We start from the raw sequence: 14,708 nt of genomic DNA, 5'->3' as shown, positions 1-14,708 counted from the left end.
CAAACAAAATTTAAAATATAAATTGTAACTGTATAGATCTGTTCTTTTTGTGGAATATTCGCTATTGTGGACTTGATGTAAAGATTTTTCCTAAACTTTTTACATTGATAAACACAATTACTACTATTTCTGATGAAAATACATTGGACTTTATGATGATTCAAATTTTACCAATGTTTCTTTATTAAGTTTAAAAACATCCTTCTTTCCTAGGCTGCTCCTGGCTATTATATGGCTAAGTTGATTATTAAACTCATTACATCTGTGGCACAAGTAGTGAACAATGACCCTATAATTGGTAACAAGTTGAAGGTCATTTTTCTGGAAAACTACAGAGTCTCACTGGCTGAAAAAGGTATTGCTAATAGGCAAAAAGAGATTTTCGTTCTATCATTTGTTAACCTTTTCAGGAGTATGATAGCATTTTTTACACTTCAACAAAAGATAGAAACTACTAGATTTCCCATGGAATTGATCACTGATCATTTTTTTAAGGAATGATAAATTAAGCGTAATAATAAAGGCAGAGTGGGGGCAGACTTGTGGGGAGAGACCAAGGGCCCCACATTGAGTCAAGGGGAGTTGATACAGCCTCACCGTCACCTTAGTATGATTGCTTTCAAAAAACATTTTTCTTTCTTTCCTCTCCTCTCTCATTCCATCTCCCTCCTTTCTTCTTTGATATCCCTGTCTCACTTCTCTTCCTCTTTATGTTTTTTTCTTTTTTACAATTTAATGGATAAATTTAAAGTTTTTTGTGAATTATTTAAGTTTTAATGTATTTATTTTACAAATTTTATTGTTTAGATATATAAGGGTTGATTTTCCACTTGCATACCCCCAGATCATGATTTCCTGTCCTTTCGTTTTAATTAAAGAAAAAAACACGAGCTGGTGATATGAAGTTTCCCAATATGTTTTCCCAGTATGCAACTGGAGTGGCAAAGCAGAAAATCTCTCCTGTCTAGTCAACTGAGTAAGGAATCAATACGGCCACTCAGAAAAACTGCATTGGTGATTTAGTTGTATTCATGATAGTTATTAACCTTGGATTAGGTTTCCATTGTTTCTGCATGAATGCAAATGTCTATAAAATTTAGTGACTTGTAGTGGTTTTTGATTGGTTGTTTTTTTTAAATCAATTGAACATTCAAGCAAATCAGGATTATTTGCCCTATGGACATTTTTGAAGCATTACTCCCTTAGATGCACACTAGGTAAGATCTATAAGTCTATATATGTTTATGCCTTGCACAATAGTTCTGATCAAACATTGCAAACATATCTTTCTAGTCAACCTATATGAATACTTTGCATACCCAATAAAGGTATTTATTAAAACCTGATGTACGAAAATACCTAATTAAATGAGGGATGTCACTCAATGCCAACATTAAAAAATGATAAAAGAGGGATGGAGGACATCCCTTTATGTGGTTTCCCCATCTCTTAATTTGGTGCTAGCTTAACTCCGATGGTGTGTGTAGTGTATCTTCAAAGTATGAAGATCTTTCAAGGTAGAATATCTTTGCATATAAAAATGGAGGATTGCAAGCAGACTGGTACTATGGCATGTTAGTATATTAATATGTGCTACCACAGGCTTAAAGGATATGGGTTTTCAATTCACAAAGCCATCCAGGAATGCCAGCCTTGCCACCTGGAGGGAGACCCTTTAGACCTTACATTGACTGCCCTGGTCAAGCCATTGAACTTCTTCCAACATTACTGTGCAGTCCTTGATGTGAGAGAGTTGGCAACAAGTGCCTGGATCATCTCCCTCCAGGTAGTTAGGCTACAACTCCTGGATGTCACTGCCTGGCAAACCTAGGAATCTGTCCCTCCTGTCTTCCACCTCATAGAGCCCAAAAAACAGGTGCGTGCCATCGAATTTGTGGGCGATTGTTTCTGTCGGTTCTCATAAGTTCAGGCTCTTTTGACTCTATCAGTATTAAATCAATTTCAATTGGTCTATTTGCAGTCATTCCAGCAACAGACCTGTCACAGCAAATCTCCACAGCTGGCACAGAGGCTTCTGGCACAGGGAATATGAAGTTCATGCTGAATGGTGCCCTGACTATTGGCACTATGGATGGAGCAAATGTGGAAATGGTAGAGGAAGCTGGTGAAAAAAATCTGTTCATTTTTGGCATGAGGGTTCAAGATGTGGTGGAACTGGACAAGAAAGGGTGTGTTAATAGTTAACAAATATCATTTGAAGTGAACTTGAGAAATAATTTATAATGTTATATAATAATGGAAGAAAAAGATGGGCGAACCAGTGGAGTAGTGAGAGTACACAAAATGTAAATCTGCAGTATCCTTTGCTATATTTAAATGACTATTGATCCATGTTGATTTTAATTCAGATCTATTGACTTGATGCATAAAATTCAATGTCATAAAAGGTATGCTTGAGTAACTGCTTATTTAAAATTGATACTATGGTTATAGTTTATTGATCATCAGCTGATAATAAACAATAATTGTTATTTATAAGCTGATGATTAAACACAACCATCAACTTTGTGGATTGCAGGTATTCTGACAATGAATGGGACTTTTTTTTTTGTCTATCTATCCAATCGAAGGCCAAGATTATCCTCCCAGTAGCAGTCCAGTGAAATGGCAGTAGGCCTCACTGCCTGCATTTTCCATTATTCTCCGCCACCACCCTGACGAATTTAAGGGGCGAATGCAGAAGGAAATGGGGTTGGAAGGGGGTAAGGGGAAGTGGCTGGTGAAGGATACAAGGAAGTAATCGAAGATGTTCTTGTCTGTGATCAAGACCATGGAAGTAGAGGCCATGGGTGATGGCATGATCAAGGGATTGACCGTGGGGTAGGAGAGTTTATATTCAGGGAGAGGTTAAGGGAGGGCAGTAAATTCAGAGGACAGCAGACAAAGAGATGAAAGTTGAAATCACCAATGAGGAATTGCTCAGTTCAATGGCTGAGGAAGGAAAGGAGGGGGGGATATCTCATGGAGAAGCTCAGGATGGGGACGGGTGGTAGACAATGAGGATTTTGAAGGAGAAAGGTGGAACAAGATGAAGTGCTCGATGGAGGGAAAAGTACCAGAGTAGTAGGGGGAGAGACCAAGGTGTGACTTGGTGATAAGGGCCAACTGCCACTACAGTGGTTTGGGTACTGGGCGACCTGCTGGTGGCGCTGTCCAGGGAGAGTATAAATACTCAGGCATGGGCCCAGCTTGCTCAGGACATTCTTTAACAGGAACTAGTGAAGGACACAACTAAATCTCCATGTTGAAAAACAGTTGATTAAAGCCTTGTTTAATACTTAAACCAAGTGCCTAGTAGTTTTCTTACGTCAGGTGATATAGTCAGTGTTCTATTGTGTGTTCTCCTCCCACCTGTGGTGGCGCTGTCACAGGAGATAAATGGTTGGGTATTCTCTCGGTTAAGTTTAACTCTCTTTGTTCGGAACTTGCCAGAACTTCCTTTCCTTCCAATAAAGCACTTCATGTTTGAATCTCTGAGTTCTGAGTCCTAAATTGTGTCTAGGTAGAAAGGTACCGACACAACAAGTGGCAACGAGGAGCGGATGAATCTGCGTACGTTACGGGTGCAGTGAGTAAACAGAAAATTTAATTTGAAACGTGAGATGACTACTATATTAGGAAACATCGGTGATTTTGATGAAAATGTGGAGCAATGGAGCGCATATACGGAACGTTTTGACTATTTTGTATTGGCGAATGCGGTGGCAAATGAAAAGGTTGTGCCTACCTTTCTGAGTGTAATCGGGCCGAAGACTTTCAATTTACTTCGCAGCCTCGTGCAGCCAGATAAGCCAGGAACTAAAACATATAAGCAACTAGTGGAAATTCTTGGAGCACATTTTTCACCAAAATCTCTGGTTATTGCTGAGAGATTTAGATTTCACAAACGGAATCAAGAGGAGGGGGAATCAGTGACGATGTTTATTGCTGCTTTAAAAAGGTTGTCGGAACACTGCCAGTTCAAGGAGGTGCTGAATGACACCATTAGAGACAGACTCGTGTGTGGTCTGCAAAATGCAGCCACACAGAAGTGCCTTCTTACTGAGGACAACCTTATTCTTGAAAAGGCCATTGAAGTTAGTGTCTCCATGGAGATGGCGGAAAAGGAGGCTCACCAGTTGAGTTCAACAGGGAGAGTTCACAAGGTGTCGTCTGAGCCTAAAGGTGCGCGGAACGGCACATGTTACCGTTGTGGGAAAACGGGCCATCATGCTAATGACTGCTGGTGTACGGAGCTGGAATGCCGAAATTGTGGCAAAAAGGGTCACATTGAACGTGCCTGTAGAGGTAAAAAAAGAACAGACAGAGCTGGGAAGCATGGAAGCAAAATGTCTGTATTTGGACAAGAGAGGAAAAAGAGTGTTCATTCAGTGCAGTATGATGGAACAAGCAAAACAGAGGGGAGCGACACCTCTGAGGAGGAAGAGGTGCACATACTGACGGTTGCAGGCGGTTCAAATGGCTACTGGGTGTCACCACTGGTGGAGGGACAATCAGTGCGGATGGAGGTGGACACAGGCGCGGCTGTGTCCCTTGTTTCAGACACTGTCTACGACAAAATGCTAAAGCATCTTACCCTTCAGCCAACAAACATTGTGCTAAAGACGTATACCGGCGAACCTGTGGCCATGAGAGGCGTCATTGAGGTGACAGTTAAATTGAACGGACAGACTGCAAAACTGCCACTATATGTGGTAAAGGGAAATTACCCATCGCTACTGGGACGTGCGTGGCTAGAGAAAATCACGCTGGACTGGCCTGCAGTCCGCATGATGTCAAAAGGGGAGTCAGGTCTGACTGCAGTGTTAAACATGCAGAACTCTTCAATGGGGAACTTGGGAGCATGAAAAAGATCAGCGTGAGACTGGACATTAAACCTGACAGCAAGCCGAAGTTTCACAAAGCCCGACCTGTACCCTATGCAATTAGGCCAAAAGTTGAGGCTAACTTGGAGGCCTTAGTCGAGAATGGAGTCCTGGAGCCTGTGAGCGTGAGCAAATGGGCCACACCCATTGTTCCTGTCCTGAAAAAGGATGGATCTGTTCGAATCTGCGGGGATTTTAAAGTGACTATTAACCCGGTGCTGTCTGTGGAACAGTACCCTCTTCCCCTCATTGATGATCTTTTTACGGGCCTGGCCGGAGGGCAAAAGTTCAGCAAAATAGACTTATGCCAGGCTTATCTACAAATGCATGTCGATGACAAATCAAAGGAGCTGCTAACAATTGTGACACACAAGGGGCTATACAGGTACTGCCGCCTTCCGTTTGGAATTACGTCGGCCCCTGCTCTATTCCAAAGGGCAATGGATCAGATTTTGAGTGGACTGCCAGGAGTCCAGTGCTACCTGGATGACATCCTTGTCATTGGGACAAATGAGGAGGATCATCTTCTGAACTTGGATGCGACACTACAACGACTGAAAGAGTACGGACTCAGAGTTCATAAAGACAAGTGTGAATTCTTTCAGTCTTCAGTTGAGTACCTGGGGCATGTGATTGACGCTACTGGCCTGCATAAGGCGCCGCCAAAGGTCAAGGCGATCGTGGAGGCCCCAGCACCCCAGAATGTGAGCCAGTTACGTTCATTTCTGGGGCTACTTAACTACTATGGGAAGTTTATTCCAGACTTAGCAACATTGCTGAAGCCGTTACATCAGTTGCTATGTCAAGGCAAAACATGGAAATGGACTGAACTGTGCAACGAAGCTTTCGCCCAAGCAAAGAAAGCATTGCTGAATTCGGAGGTCCTGACACACTTCGACCCAAAGCTACCCGTGCAGCTAGCATGTGATGCATCACCATATGGTGTGGGAGCAGTCATATCCCACATCATGCCTTCGGGTGAAGAGAAACCTATCGCCTTCGCATCACGCACCTTGAACAAGGCCGAGAGTAACTATGCGCAGATCGAGCGCGAGGCCTTGGGAATCGTTTTTGGAATTCGAAAATTTCATCAGTACCTGTTTGGGAGAAGGTTCACACTCCTGACAGACCACCGTCCATTGACTTCAATCTTCGGGCCCCACACCGGAATTCCGTCTCTCGCTACAAGCAGGATGCAAAGGTGGGCTTTACTGTTGTCAGGACACACATACGACATCAAATATCGCAAATCAGACTTGCACGGCAACGCAGACGGTCTCTCGAGGCTACCCTTGCCTGTTACTCCCCCAGAGCCTCGTCAGATAGACATCTTCTACTTTAGACAAGTGGAGGGAGCACCTGTCACTGCAGTTCAGGTACGAAGGTACACCCGCAACGATCCAGTCCTGTCTGAGGTAATGGACGATGTCATTCGAGGGAGAGCGATAGGAGATTCTCCTAGTTTGAAACCTTACGTTTCAAAAAGAAATGAGCTCTCCGTCCAGGCAGGTTGTCTTCTTTGGGGATGCCGTGTCATCATTCCGCCACCTCTGAGGGAACCTATACTGCAACAACTTCATACAGGCCACAGTGGGATGGTTCAGATGAAGGAAATGGCAAGAAGCTACTTCTGGTGGCCAGGTCTCGATGGCAATATTGAGGAGAAAGCCAAAACATGTTCCCCATGTCAAAGGGTCCGGAATGTTCCACAGCTGGCAACCCTACACCCCTGGGATTGGCCTGCAGAAGTGTGGCAGCGAGTACATGTGGACTTCGCCAGTCCTTTCGAAGGGAAGATGTTTATGGTGGTTGTGGACGCTCGTAGCAAGTGGCCGGAGGTCACTGTGATGAGGTCTACCATGGCACAGAAAACAATTGAGAAACTTGGTGAGATGTTCAGCCGTTATGGCTCACCGGAACAACTCGTAAGTGACAATGGTCCACAATTTGTATCACAGGAGTTGCAACCTTCCTGCATGTGAATGGTGTCCAACACATCAGGTCTGCGCCCTATCATCCCTCTACTAACGGCCAGGCAGAAAGGTTCGTGCAAACTTTGAAGCACGCCTTGAAGGCATCGCAAGGTCAGGGTTCAATCCACCAACGTCTGAACAGCTTCCTGTTGTCCTACAGGAACAAGCCGCATGCCACAACCAAAACTTCCCCCACTTCGCTCATGATGAAGAGGCAGTTGCAGACAAGTTTTGACTTACTCAAACCTCCAAGGGCAGAGCAGGTTGTCCATCGTCAACAACAAGCTCAAGTTGAAAAGAGAGAGAAAAGAGCCAAGGAGAGACGGTTTCATCCGGGAGAGCACGTCCTAGCTCGAAACTACAACACTGGACCGAAATGGGTTCCTGCTACGGTGATCGCGCAGACAGGCCCTGTGTCTTACACGGTTGAGACTGCTGAGGACGTCGTCTGGAGAAGACACACAGATCAACTGTTGCTAGGAGCAGAGACAGCCACAGAGGCTCCAACGGCTGGTTGGCCTGAACTGTTTCCGGATGATACCGCAAACCAGCATCCTTTGCCACAGTGCTCTTCTCCAACACAGGAAGTCAAAGAGACTTCCACCTGTGCAAACTCCTGACTTTCAACTGACACAGGCACCTTCTCCATCCAGGCCTGTGTCAATGCCTACTGCTGTGGAAGCCAACGATGACCGCCGGTATCCTGTCAGAGAGCGGCGGCCTCCAAGACGCTTGGATCTGTAGGCTTAGTGACTTACCCACAAGACTGGGGCAGAATAAACCCCAGGGTAAAGTCAGGGTTTGAGGCAGTCTACCTCTACCCTAGGTTAGTTGAGTGTATTGAAAGTAACTTACCTATTGAGGAATACTGTGGACCTTCCATTTAAGAGGGGAGGAAATGTTATGTATTGTGTGTTCTATTGTGTGTTCTCCTCCCACCTGTGGTGGCGCTGTCACAGGAGATAAATGGTTGGGTATTCTCTCGGTTAAGTTTAGCTCTCTTTGTTCGGAACTTGCCAGAACTTCCTTTCCTTCCAATAAAGCACTTCATGTTTGAATCTCTGAGTTCTGAGTCCTAAATTGTGTCTAGGTAGAAAGGTACCGACACAACAGTCAGGTGGGAAGGCTTCGGTAAGGGACAAGGTATCACCACCCATGAACAAAATAACAGTTAAAGCCAGCATGTCAATGCAGTAATCCACAAGAAGGTTGTGGATGACAATGGCTTTCTTCATGAGTCAACAGACATTCTGGAGGACAATGTGGAGCTGGCAGTGATTGTTGATCTGCTGGCAGCATCCAAGAGGACAGTGCTGGTGTGGCGGGGATTAGGACTGGAAGGAGGTTGACGAGATTAGTCCCCGAGTGGACATGTTGTGCGGGAAGGTCGGCGAGAGAGAGGAGGATGGGGCATTTAGGGTTGCTGATCATAAGGCAACAGCAATGTATGGGCCCTTCATAGAAACATAGAAGATAGGAGCAGGAGTAGGCCATTCGGCCCTTCGAGCCTGCTCCGCCATTCAACGAGATCATGGCTGATCATCCAAACCCTAGCACCTGGTCCCTACACCGACAGCCATCCCACCCAAGCCCTAACCCCGTAACCCCACTTATTTAATCCCCCCTAACACTAAGGGTCAATTTTTTTTTATTTTTTATCATGGCCAATCAACCTAACCCGCACATCTTTGGACTGTGGGAGGAAACCGGAGCACCCGGAGGAAACCCACGCAAACATGGGGAGAATGTGCAAACTCCACACAGACAGTCACCCGAGGCCGGATTTGAACCCGGGTCCCTGGCGCTGTGAGGCAACAGTGCTAACCACTATGCCACCATATTGCCAAGAGAGGCATAAAGGGTAGCTGTGATCTTATTCAAGGGGGATTCAAGTCTGGGATGGTGGCAGGAAAGTAGGAGGGCAGAGGAGTATTGACGAGTTGGGATAGTAATTAACGGTGACAAAGTATCCAAAAGAGGAGAAACTAAAGGTAACATGACTGGCTAATGGGAAGGGGAGGAGACAAGTGAGAAGGACCCGAGAGGGACCAAGAGAAAAAAGAAAGAGAACTAGAAGTAATGGGCTCGGGTCTGGACCAGTCAACAAAATGCACACGTGAATAGGCATAGCAGAAATTAGGAGGGACAAGTCCTGGTGGTAAACTGATGACAGGAAGGAAATGATATAAAGAGTCAAAAGTTAAAGTCTGGGGTTCTGTGGTGGGATGAAGTTGCATTGTAGACAAAGTGGTATCAGCTTGGAATGCCCATGAACCAATGTCTAGGTTTTGAAACAGTTGTGGAGTGAGAGTGCATCCAGGAGGCATTCGAGGGGCAGAGTATCAGTGAGCACACAGCTGGAGGTTGTTCAGAGGGCCACAAAGGAGTGGATAGTCGACCATGAGCCAGGAGAGGATGATGAAGGCGACCAGCACAGGTGTATAGTGGCCTCCAGTGTTAACAGGGTGCACCAGCAGATCCAGTATAGCAGCAAAGAAGCAATGGGATTTAAACCAAAGGACCAAGAGCAGTGGAGTGCCGGAAGCTGGGGGGGGTGAAAAGTAAATTCATATGATCAGTTTGTGTCCATATGCAGCAAGACCTGGACAACATTCAGACTTGGGCTGACAAGTGGCAAGTAACATTCGCACCACACAAGTGCCAGGCAATGACCATCTCCAACAAGCGAGACTCTAACCATCTCCCCTTGACATTCAATGGCATTACCATCGCTGAATCCCCCACTATCAACATCCTGGGGGTTACCATTGATCAGAAACTGAACTGGACCAGCCATATAAATACTGTGGCTACAAGAGCAGGCCAGAGGCTGGGAATTCTGCGGTGAGTGTCTCACCTCCTGACTCCCCAAAGCCTTTCCACCATCTACAAGGCACAAGTCAGGAGTGTGATGGAATACTCTCCACTTGCCTGGATGAGTGCAGCTCCAACAACACTCAAGAAGCTCGACACCATTCAGGATAAAGCAGCCCGCTTGATTGGCACTCCATCCACCACCTTCAACATTCCCTCCCTCCACCGGCGGGCGCACTGTGGCTGCAGTGTGTACCATCTACAAGATGCACTGCAGCAACTCGCCAAAGCTCCTTCAACAGCACCTTCCAAACCCGCAACCTCTACCACTTAGAAGGACAAGGGCAGCAGACGCATGGGAACATCACCACCTACAAGTTCCCCTCCAAGCCACACACCATCCTGACTTGGACCTGTATCGCCGTTCCTTCACTGTCGCTGGGCCAAAATCCTGGAACTCCCTTCCTAACAGCATTGTGGGTGTACCTACACCATATGGACTGCAGCGGTTCAAGAAGGCGGCTCACCACCATCTTCTCAAGGGCAATTAGGGATGGGCACTAAATGCAGGCCTAGCCAGCCAACAACGCCCACATCCCATCAGTGAATAAAAAAAAAGTGTAGATGAGGGAGCTGGTCCAAGGAACAGCTTTAGACAAGTGAAGAGAACACAAGATTGGGAGCAGCAGCAGGAGCTTGAAGAGCTGGTCCAGTCTAGTAAAGGATGATGGAGGAATTCTGAAAGACAAATGGACCAGAGCAGAGTCAGCGACCACAGGAAGCAAGGAAGTAGCAACAAAGCATTCAGTCCCAGCAAAGCAGCAAAAAACTGAAGCAGACCAGGTACTGGAATGGAAGCAGTCCAGCAGAGAATACAATCTCAGCAGAAAGCAGTGGCTATGGTGGAGCTCACAATAAAGCCCAGAAGCCAGTGGAGAAGTGGAATTTGGCTCGGGCAACAGCAGATTTCTGTTCAGGTCCCAATACAGCAATAAAGTAAAGCTGAGAAGCTTGCAGTACACTGAAGTACAGCCCTGAAGCTCAGCAGGCGAGGGGTGGGCACTATAGGTTGCAAAAGGTTGTCTTAAACTTTAAGATTTTGGGGGCTGAATTGGATAAGGCCAGAAAATGGGCACGGGGATTGTGATGCATGATCTACCCACACCCGTTGAAAGTAATGCAGGCAGCACATGAAATTCGTGCTGCCTGCTCATTAACATGATTGCAGCGCTGAGTTCAGCGCTAAACGCGCTCCTGGTTGGCTCAGGGCTCAACAGAGGACCCAATATCATGGGAAGTTTGCTCTGTATTTAAAGGTTATCTGGAGAGTGAAAGGCTGTCTGCACATCATGGTGCTTTGTGAGAGAAGTACCTCATTCTGAATGGAGCTGGAAGTTAGCAATGTCTCAACAGGACAGAGAAAGGGCACTGTGGTTCTCCAATCCAGCACTGGAGGCCTTGGTGCAGGGAGTCTATAGGAGGAGACAGTTCCTCTACCCGCAGGAGACCTTCCAAACACACTGTTCGAAGTCAGTGGGAGGAGATTATTGAAGCGGTCAGTGCCACCAGTCTTTCCCCCAGGACATGGATCCAGTGCCGTAAGATGTTTAAGTGAGTGAATGCATTTTCAAATGCCATATCCCACCAACTGCATCACTAGCTTCAAACACTACTCAATGTACCACACTGCCATCAATCACCTACCAACAATCTCTAGCTATCACCACTTATACCTCACAATCATAGCTTCACCTCACCCTCACACACTTACCACTGTTGCAAGCCTCACACCCACATCTCACACCTTGCACACAATGCCAGCGATTCAACCATGACAGGCACATCACCCAAATACACTGCACCACACTCACTGACACACCCTTCCCTTTCTCTTGCAGGCCAAAATGGCTCACAACCGGTGCGAGCAGGAGCAATCGGGTGGGGGGGCGAGCACGGCTGTAGAACCTGACCCAGCTGGAGTAGACAGTTCTGGAGATAATTGGAGGGGCCATCACTGAGGCCGTGGCGATCGGCGAGGCTGGAAGCATTGATGATGACGGTATGCTCACATCTAATCGTTCTTCCCACATCCCACTTTCCCCTCAACCCACAATCCTTTCTCACTTATAAGCTGCTGATGTGTAAGCATGTAAATCTTGCTTTCTCCCCCACCCCTCACCACAACCCGACTCTTGTGCCTTTCTCCTTTCAGATACCCAAGAACTGCCGCCAGCCCAGCCTGTGCAGGAAGAAGTAGTGGAGCAGAGTGATGGAGAAGAGACACTGTCACTCGATCTGCTATTCCCAGGCACCAGCTCAGAAAATGGGACTGTGCAAACTTTAGAGGGTAGTATAGAGGTGGGATCTGCATGTGGTGAGTCACCAGACACGAGTGGGCTGCAGCCAGGCCAGGGGGAAAGGGTAGCGCAGGTGCCAGCTCCCCGAGGTCACACATGAGTTCTGCTGCAGAGCACTCAGATGAGGACTTCGGTGGGGCGGCCTTCAGAAGAAGGGTGGTGGGCATGCACACAGAAATACTTGGTGCAATGGCAGGCCTGCCAGAGAGCCTCTTGTCACTGTGAAGGAGCATGGAGTTATCCAGCTCCAACATTACATGGGGCTTTGCGTGGAGCCTAGAGCCCATGATTTCCAGGATGGAAGTGATGGGCAACTCTAGTAGGGCACTTGTGAACCCAACCATGATGCTGGGTGTGATGGGCGATGTTGCAACTTCCATTGCCGCACAAGCAGAAGCGACCCAATGTCTGAGTGCTGCAGTGGAAGCTCAGACTTCTGTCATGCAGGCTCAGCTTGCTGCCATTATATGATTGTTGGCCACGAGTGGTGGGGTTGTGGAGGGGAGTCATCAACCAGGTGTAGAGTGGATAGCCCTAGTCTCTGAGCTGCCACCCTTGGGTTCGACGTGGTGGCTGGAAGATTGCTGGCACAGCAGACTGGCACAGGATACCGGGCATTCACCATCATGATGTGCTGGGCGTGGTCACACATCAACTGCGCATTAAGTGAGTGGTAGCCTTTGCGGTTATGGTACCTCTTAGCATTGATATATGGTGCCCGCAAAGTCACATGTGTGCAGTCGATGGCGCCGTGCACCATGGGGAAGCCTGATATCCTGACAAAGCCACGTGTGCGCTCCTCCTGCTTCTTTCTGTTTAGAGAGAAGACAATGAAGTCCCTCCTCCTAGAGTACAGAGCCTCTGTGACCTCCCGAATGCAGCGATGGACGGCGAACTACGAGATGCTTGCTATGTCGCCTGTTCCAGGTTGGAAAGACCCGCTGGCAAAAAAATTCAGGACCACAGTCACATTGGGCTTGATAGGGTAGATGCAGGTAGGATGTTTCCCTGGCTGGGGTGTCTAGAACCAGGGGTCACAGTCTCAGAATAAGGGGTCAGCAATTTAGGACTGAGATGAGGAGAAATTTCTTCTCTGAGGGTGGTGAATCTTTGGAATTCTCTACCCCAGAGGGCTGTGGAGGCTCAGTCATTGAGTATATTCAAGACAGAGATCAATAGATATTTGGATATTAAGGGAATCAAGGGATATAGGTTAGTGCAGGAAAGTGGAGTTGAGGTAGAACATCAGCCATGGTCTTATTGAATGGCGGAGCAGGCTCGAGGGGCCGAATGGCCTACTCCTCCTATTTCTTATGTTCTTATGTTCTTATGAACCATCGTCGCCCTACTCTGAGGCTGCAGGTCTGGTTCCAAGAGGTGGCAGACTTCTGTGATCACCTCCTTGGTGAAGCAGAGCTGCTGAATACACTGCTCCTGGCTTAGGTGCAGGTAGGAGAAGTGCTCCCTGAAGACCCTAGGTGGGTAAGGCCTCCTGCTGAGAGCCATCCTCCCCCTCCTCCTCCTCCCTCTGCGAGCAGCTTGTCTTTGCTGTCTCTGCTCCATCTCCCTGTCATGCTGCAGTGCGAGGGGGACTACAAGTAGAGCCCCCATGATTGGGAGCAAGTGCTGTAGTCAGTTACAGCCAATGCCTTCCCAATGACTAGCAGCACTCCCTGCACACTTTAGCAACGTTATAAATGTCTTCCAGCAAGCCAGTATTGATATAAACTCTGCAACAGCCAGTACAAGAGAAATAATCAACTTACCTGCAATTTGGATGTATCCCTTTAAATAGCACTGGTGCAGCTGAACACACATTCAGCTGTGCGTGTTTAGGAGAGGATGGAATGTGCTCTATGTAGATAGGTTTAACTTGTAGCTTGAACTTGTAGATTGAGTTAAAATGTACCCATTATTAGGGGCAGTGGATCTTAAGCAGTAGAGGAGAGTAGACTGGGAGGAAAGGGCAATGAATGGAGTTATGTTTTGGCATTTTTACTCTAGATATTTCTCTCAGGGTCAGCATTTCAGACCACTCCTGTAGGCGAGTTTTCATTCCCTGTGCCTTTACCTGTCCAATAACTCAATAATTTGTAGCAAGCCCAGAAAACCCCTTTTAATATATTTCAGTCACTGGTTATGTGCCATACAGGATCTTTCCCGACTTTGGAAGATGGTAGAATAAATGTTTCACCAGACTGTGACTTAGGCTATAAACTGACAAACAGATTTATTAGCTACTAAATGGATAAGTAAACAGAAGCTAAGACATACTGTGCATTTAGAATAGTTGCAGGTTTTACTATGCCTCTTTGGAAGATAGAAAATAACAAACAGCCACGTCTGCTGTGCTAAACTGCATTGTTTACTAGGCTGGACATATGGCCTCATTCCCCACTTCCCTGCCATTTCTGCTGCTAACCTGTCCAATTTTGGGCAAGATAACCAAGGATAATTCAGCCCCTATATACTGAGAGAAAGAAAGAAGCTTTACATTTCAAAAGTGATATAGATGCATTGGAAAGAGTACAAGAATAATCCTGTATAATGAGTATGAACTAAGAGGAAAGAGCTCCTTACACATATTAGAAGTAGATCTTTCTGTATTTCCTGGAATAACTCTTTGTACAACACTCTTCCTGCTTTCATTTCCCCTTCATCTAGGGAAGCTTTTGAGG

General features: G+C 46.6%; 1 protein-coding gene across 1 annotated transcript in view; it reads left to right on the top strand.

Moving 5' to 3' along the window:
* Positions 1-14,708, top strand: part of pygl (phosphorylase, glycogen, liver) — a 228,092-nt gene that overhangs the window by 189,780 nt on the left and 23,604 nt on the right. The window contains exons 16-17 of the mRNA XM_086003162.1: positions 214-355; positions 1,982-2,189. Coding sequence (XP_085859288.1) covers positions 214-355; positions 1,982-2,189 — 350 coding nt within the window. The remainder of the gene's footprint in view (positions 1-213; positions 356-1,981; positions 2,190-14,708) is intronic.

This window comes from Somniosus microcephalus, chromosome 12, assembly GCF_052327205.1.
Source record: "Somniosus microcephalus isolate GS21.2 chromosome 12, FLI_Smic_1.0, whole genome shotgun sequence".
Taxonomy (NCBI): Eukaryota; Metazoa; Chordata; class Chondrichthyes; order Squaliformes; family Somniosidae; genus Somniosus; species Somniosus microcephalus.
Note: the sequence above shows the minus strand (reverse complement) of the source record. Positions and strands in the feature narration are given on the sequence as shown.